The 7,310-nt window shown below is 34.5% G+C and overlaps 1 protein-coding gene across 5 annotated transcripts; it reads right to left on the bottom strand.

The window, feature by feature from the left end:
• LOC108347754 (bZIP transcription factor 16) lies at window positions 1-7,310 on the bottom strand. 5 transcript variants are annotated; one of them, XR_008246615.1, is made up of 15 exons: window positions 7,020-7,310; window positions 6,352-6,462; window positions 6,213-6,269; window positions 6,052-6,126; window positions 5,448-5,537; window positions 5,283-5,342; window positions 4,945-5,123; window positions 3,970-3,999; window positions 3,821-3,875; window positions 1,494-1,536; window positions 1,105-1,388; window positions 955-1,032; window positions 744-869; window positions 263-499; window positions 1-169 (listed from the first exon to the last, which is right to left on the bottom strand). XR_008246615.1 is itself a non-coding variant. In XM_052872044.1 (14 exons), exons 2-14 carry the CDS (start codon window positions 6,418-6,420, stop codon window positions 368-370), a joined length of 1,278 nt encoding a protein of 425 aa, XP_052728004.1. In that variant the 5' UTR covers window positions 6,421-6,462; window positions 7,020-7,310; the 3' UTR covers window positions 182-367. The 5 variants fall into 5 exon arrangements, 4 of the variants coding, with proteins under 4 accessions (XP_052728004.1, XP_052728005.1, XP_017442683.1 ...); XM_052872044.1 differs by lacking the exon at window positions 1-169 and having other exon boundaries at window positions 182-499; XM_052872045.1 differs by lacking the exon at window positions 1-169 and having other exon boundaries at window positions 182-499; window positions 1,183-1,388.

The raw sequence follows: 7,310 nt of genomic DNA, 5'->3' as shown, positions 1-7,310 counted from the left end.
TGAACTTGCATTCCATTTCCTTAACATATATTCCTGATTAATTATTTGCTCAGAAGCACCGCAATCCATATAATGGACAATAATTAGTTTCACTAATCATGCTTCTTACTGCTAACACTAACTTTTGAAGTAGCAGAGAAGGTATGACCATCATGTATTCACACCCTACCTACAATACACGTTTTTGGTCATCAAAAAACATGACAAATTAGGAATGAATGATCATATGACATAAATAGATTCTAATACTACATATGATCACCTTCAATACAATTTGAACCGAAAGCTATCCAAAAACAAGAACTTGCTCTTGCTACTTGGTTAGGTTATCTTTCTAAAAAAGGAACATGCAGCAGGGAGCAAGGTCCTAATGAACACCCTGCACAGCCTCCTTCTGACGGCTTTGTTGAGTGTCATTAGTAACATGCTGATCATTCTGGCCAGACCTAACATCCTCGTTCCCAGGCGTAGCAACACCAGGTATCTCCCCAAGTCTCTCCTGCAACAACATTATATCATATATATCAGATAGCAGACTCGGTCTGCATAAATTTTGTATGGTCGCAATAGTGGAAATGAAAATTAGAAAGTCATATTAGTCATTTAGGCCTTTTCCTCCTCTCGAATCTGGGTCCAAATATGAGTGTCATAAATAGGTATAACTTGGTATCCGCAACCGTGCTTGCCAATTAGAATAATAGACAAAAAAACAGGTATGAAAGCATTTTAAGATTTAAAATCACCTTGAGGGAAGCATTCTCAGAAAGTAGCTGCTCGTACTCACTCCTGATCCTGCTTACTTCTGCTTGGAGAGTGGCATTTTCTTCTTTCAAAACGTCAGCACGCTGAGCTAGTTCATCGCATTCAGCCTGAGAACAGTACACACAAAAGGGTTTGAAATTTGACAATTATGACCTACAGCCTGAAAAATGAAAAAAAGTTACTCTCTGTCACCTGCTTCCGTAACCTGGATCTGCGTGCAGATTCTCTATTAGACTGCTTCCGCCTTTGTCTTTTAAGCTCTCTTTCGTCCTAAAAAGTTAACCAAAAAAGACGAAGATTAAAACAAAAGTTCAGAGAAGTAATACCTAATAATGTAACAACCTGTAGCCAAATTTGTGACTGAACACCATCTCTTGACCCAGCAGTAATCATCCCCCCAGCAACGGCAGTAGAAGAAACCTTTCCATGCAGTGCAGGAATGACGGATGAAGTTGGCGTGCCCCAGTAATCCATTCCTATATTTAAATTAGTTGTGGGACCAGGAATTGCTCCGGGAGCACTTGCAGTAGATATAGGTATGGCAGGCATAGTTTGGTTAACAAGTGTCTGAGGTCTACTATGTACCCCGTTTTGAGGAGCCGAACTTCCATTTTGAGATGGTTCATCTGTAATATAGCAAAACAAGTGTTTCAGCCGTAACATGGATACACTATTAATATACACAAAGCAAACACAAAAAGAAAAAAATTCCAAACATAACCTTGTCATACCTTCAAAAGAGTCCTGCCTCTCCCCGGATTTCAATTGAGAATCCTACAAAATTCATTGAAATAAATACCAAGGATACTTACTACCAGGCAGTGGAAGCACAAAACAAAAAAAAGGGCAGCATCTACAATACATTACGTTTCTAAAGATCAATTAAAACCTTCTTAAGATACTATAAACAGGAAGATCCTTATTTTTCAAAACATGAGCATGCTAACACTATGTATGAGTATGGGCAAAGCTTTTTAGGAACAAAGGTTTAACAAAAATAATCCTGATGCACATTTACCGGGAATAATAATAATATTATTATTATTTAAAGCTTTGGAACATACATCAATTCATATATCATATTGGTCAGTTCAATGGTAATGGCGTTTTATTTGAAAACCCTATTAATATATGAAGCTATTTTTTTTTGGGTTAGCATATGAAGCCGCACAACAACCAATTGTGGCCATCCTTAGTCTTTGAGGGAATCAAGAGGTTTTGGGTATGAGATTGAGATACCAAATAAGCAGAGGAAGAACACTTTGATTCCTGATTACAAGTCTTAAGAACAAGGAAGATATTCATAATTGTGTTAACTACAGTAATATAAAACATATCTATCATACTATGTAATTATGAGAACATGTAATTAAGCATGGATTACAGGAAAAGATAAGTATTGCAGAGAATCAATTTGGCTTAATGTCAGGAAGGTCTACAGCAAAAATGAATTAACTTTTACAGGAGTTTATGGGAATTTACAAAAGCTAAACGAGAGACTAATGTGTTTTATTGACTTGGAAAAAGGTTATGATTGAGTGCCAAGAGAAGTTTTACGAAAACTATAGAAAATAAAGGTGTTCATGTATGATGTAGTAACAACTAGTTTGAGAACTCTAGGAGGAAAAACTAGGGATTTTTGAAAGGATATGATTATATCAAGGCTCACTCTTAAGTCATTATTAGTTTAATCTAGTCTTGGATGTGTTTAGCCTAATTGCATTTTCTTTTTGCGCGTATGTTATTGTTTTGAATATGGAAAACAATTAACTTTACACTTAAGATTTGTAAACAGACTATGTAGGAATAAAACAGTATATCCATTGTAGTTTTAGTAAGAGGCAAGCAGGATAAAACCTAAGCTTATTGTGATTACAAAACACCTACCAAGTACTCAGGCATGTTCTATTATATTGCCATTTGTCAAACTATATTCTATAGTACTCAAAATTAGGCTATAATGACATTGTTGGAAATATCACATCAACTAGCGATATGCCTAAATTAAAGTATAATCTCACTTTACAAACTGGTTTTCTAGACTTGAGTTACTCCTGAATCTAAATTGTAAGATAATCTTATAGTCTATTTTAATAATTGTTATTGTTGGGTCTATTAGATCACCCACATATGTCCAATCCTATAAACTTTACTTTCGTGAAGTCTAATCCTCAACATGAAAAGATGTGTTAAAGATACCACATCTACCTAATCACATTAAAGTATATAATGTATATAAGTGAAGAGATAACTCTCACCTTACAAGCTAATTTTACGGGTATGAGTCGGGTCCAAACCCAAATTCTAAGATGCATAATAAGAGAAAAATATGGGAATGGCATAAATGAATGTGTGGTCATGCATGACAGGATAGGATAAAAAATGAGTTTATATAACAGAGATATTATGTAGCAAAAGATAAATCACTTTATTTTATTTTTTTGAAAGCTAAATCAATATATTATTGATAATGTAATGAGGAAAAAAATGCATTTTTCATGTTCTGAAAAAGATATTTAACTTTAAGATTCAACATATCATTTGTACTAAATACGCCATTTCATGGCAACTGAAAATAGGGCAATAGGAGTTATACACCCAACACCCATGCCAATTTCATCACTCAATTCACAAACCATTAGAACGTTAAAAAATGATTAGCATGATCTGTCTTAAAATTTGGCTTTAGGTAATAATAAAGTGAACATTTATTAATTCTTTATGCTGTTTTGTAACAAAATTTTACTAAAACCATTCAACCTTTCTTATTTTTTCAATCATAAACTCGCTATTGTAATGCTTTTAACTAGTAGTTTCTTACGCACCAAAGTTTTAAGAAGTTGTGTTTACACCCCTAGACAGTTATTTATAGAATTATATCATGCCCAATTACTGAGGCTAGAAAAGTAAAATGCTATAGAATTATATTTTGGTAGTCTAGAAAGAGGTATATCATCCTTCAGATGTCATTTTTCTGAATAAGCATGCAAGAGTCAACACTGACTTAAGGCTGTCACTTCTTGGATAGATAAATATTGACAAGTGGCACAGAACTTACATTCTGGGAATTCTCACCACTTCCTTCACTAGTTCCGTCACTTGCACTATCACCACTGTAAATCCAAATTTCATCAGTATAAGTATAGACAGTATGCAATTGCAAATAGAAAACCAATTAAGGGACTTATATAAAGTGATAAACCATACTTTGGAAACCCTGCCCTACCAATATATTTTCTGCAGTAGACAAGACAGATAAAGCCCCAGTATTAAATCTAAACAATATTAATATCAGGAAGTGTCTAACCCAAAAAAAATATCAGGAATTTTATAGGCATGTTAAATATCAAATGTTCCTCTAGTCTTATAAAAGTAAAAACATAAAGAAATTCCATACAAAAGCTTTCAAGCTGTATCAAACACCTGCATACTGGCACAGCAAAGAAAGTCAAGCCCAATTACTAGATTTATTTGAATGACCTAGAGTGATGCAAAAGCATCACCACAACTAATACCAGTTGATGATTAATTACATATTAAGAAACAAAAATTCGGCTGAACACTGATTAATTACATGTTAAATATCAAATGTTCCTCTAGTCTTATAAAAGTAAAAACATAAAGAAATTCCATACAAAAGCTTTCAAGCTGTATCAAACACCTGCATACTGGCACAGCACAGAAAGTCAAGCCCAATTACTAGATTTATTTGAATGACCTAGAGTGATGCAAAAGCATCACCACAACTAATACCAGTTGATGATTAATTACATATTAAGAAACAAAAATTCGGCTGAACACTGAAAGGGATAACAAATAAAAAAAAAGCTCGGACAATTCCAAATAGTTGCTGGATTTAGTTGTACTTGTGTCAGATGTCAAACACTTCACAGACACTTCAAATACTCCTGGTTACATATTAAAATAATTTTACTTTATTTTGAAAAAATTTAAACTAGTAAAGACAAAAAAATATCTATAAATAAATTGTAACATTTTATTATGTCTACAATGACCCATGCTCATTTTATAAGAGTATCTCGTTGGATTTAATGTATTTTATGTTAAATTTATTAGTTTCGTACATTACAGATAATCCACGTTTTCTAAATCATGAAATTACTTTGATTCAAATAACAGAGGCCTTAGTTTAACAACTATTGATCAATAACCGAATCTTACCTCTTGGAATGAATTCCATTAGCAGATTCTCCGTTTGTTTTACCAAGTTCACTATTTTTTCCTGTAATCCACATATTCAAACTACCCCCACTAGCACTTCCTTTTGATCTTTTGACTGGTAATTTTTCCTTCACCTCAGGAGGTTTAGCACCAACTTCAATGGTGCCTGGGTTATTTCCCTGCATGTCAATTTGTAAGTTACTTTTACTTGGATAAAGACAATTAGTGCACAGGAAGGAGAAAAGACAGGAAATGAAAAAAGAAAGACAAAGTGAGTGAGAGGGAGAGCACAGCAAAAAGGAAAAAAAATACAAAAGCAGAACACTAAAAGAACTCACCGAAGAATCTGCAATACCATTTGGAGAAGCCATGGCAAAAGGACTGAAAGGATAAGAGCCCTAAAGAAATTGGTAGAAGCATGCGAATATTGGTTAATGAATTCTAATTTATGATGACTAATTACAACATAATCTCCACAAGAAAGCATAATATACAAATAATACCGGAGGAATGGATGGATGGGCATAAATGCCACCATGGGGATACATTGCTACATAAGGATGCGGTGGGGTGCCATAGGGAGGCATAACATGCTGCAAGTAAATATACCATCAATAAACCAATGGAAACATGATGGAAAATTCAAAGCATTCAACAATATATGGGTAAATATAATTTTTTCATGTTACACAATAGATTCAATTTGAATATTATTTTGGATAGACATGGTGTAATAAAACTAACTACATATCATATTCCATCATTATTAACTCATCATAGATTAAGCCATTATGAGAACCAAGTGTAAATAATAACAACAAATATATAAAATACAAAACTGAACTAGTTACATCCCTTTCAGATTAAGGATGATAATATCTTGTCAAGGAAAGCAACAACAATGTCTATATTTGCAATTGGGCTAGAGCTAGAGCAGTTAAAATGTTGATAATAGCATAAGCAAACAATAACGTTTACAACATCGAAGGATTGGTAACATTAAGTTTTGACCATCCCTTCAGATTTCTAAAGACAAACTCAAAGGATACAGTATTCTAAATTATTGTACGAATGAGATAGACCAATCATTATGTATGTCATGAATACCTGGACACCCCACATAAATGGGTGGGCTTGGGGACTTGATGCCAAGAAACTGTGAGGAGGTATGGGAGAATATGTCTGTACCATTAAGAAATTGAGGGTCAGAATACAAGCTTGACAAAAATAAAGCACAATATGCAAATTAAGGATTTGTCATTGAAAACCTGAAAGTTAGACCAGTCAGGATTAATAGTGGCCATGCCAGTTGTTGGAGACTGCTCCTGGAAAAGACAATAAAATATTTCTAGCATCATTTAAACTCTTAACTGTCAATATAGACAAAACAAAAGATCCCTGATAGACCTGTGACGTAGCTGGAGGTGTCTTAGACTCCTTCTCCTTAGGGGTTTTGTCCATGTCACTACTACCCATGCTTTTATATAGGTATCTTCCAATAATTTACACTATACCATTCTGCACCAAGAACAAAACTTATATCACAAGGCAGCCAAACGGACACAGAAACAACTCTCCTGTGAAACCCACAACTAGTTCCATAACAAAAAAGTTATCCCAGGGAGACAAAACACTTCATGAACCCGTTATCAGTTAAACTATTGTACAAAATTCTAGTATTACACACTTCTCTAATTGGTTATATTGAAAGAAAATCAACTAATGCAATTCTCCCTTTGCCCACAATAAACATAGCCGCATAATCCACAATCCATTATTTATCTTAAATTTCTCTCCTATATTTTCCCCAAACAAGCATAGCACTGGCAGGTGTTCTTCAGTGTCCTAACAATACGGCGTTACCACATTAGTCCCCACCTAAATTGACTCAGCAAAAATGATCAAATACTTAATTTTTTTTTCAAGAAATAAAACATACGGTGAAATTCATAAAACCCAGCAATCCAGCACCGTGAACAATTAAAATTGTGGAGGAAGAGAGCTACGAACAACAAATTACAGCCGAGAACAAGAAGCAATTTGCAAAGCTAACGCAGAAGAAATATAGTGAAAACCTTATATACATGATGGCCGTTGAAAACATACTTCGGGTGGAATTTGTTCTGGAAACGATGAAGAAGGCGATTTTTGGGAAGAATTGAAGAATGAGGAAGAATTAGGGTTGGTTTGGTTTGGGTTTAGGTTGAGGTTTGATAGCGGGTGGCGGTGTGTTGTTGACGGTGAGAAAGCAATGCACAGGTCGTACGGTGTCGCTGTCCCGTGGCAGAGATTTCGTTAGTGCTTCGATTTCGGAAAGAACCAAAATGGAATGCCCGTTTACTCCTCCGGTATGTTGTGCTCCTAAT

This window comes from Vigna angularis, chromosome 1 (genome assembly GCF_016808095.1).
Source record: "Vigna angularis cultivar LongXiaoDou No.4 chromosome 1, ASM1680809v1, whole genome shotgun sequence".
NCBI lineage: Eukaryota > Viridiplantae > Streptophyta > Magnoliopsida > Fabales > Fabaceae > Vigna > Vigna angularis.
The sequence above is the reverse complement of the archived record's forward strand: the minus strand, read 5'-3'. Positions and strand labels throughout refer to the sequence as shown.

Coding starts and splice junctions, on each gene's coding strand:
- LOC108347754 (XM_052872044.1), bottom strand. CDS start 6,420: ATGGGTAGTAGTGACATGGACAAAACCCCTAAGGAGAAGGAGTCTAAG. Junction 5,124..5,282: donor ATGGTATTGCAGATTCTTCG/GTGAGTTCTTTT, acceptor ATTGACATGCAG/GGAAATAACCCAGGCACCAT. Junction 870..954: donor GATCCAGGTTACGGAAGCAG/GTGACAGAGAGT, acceptor TACTGTTCTCAG/GCTGAATGCGATGAACTAGC.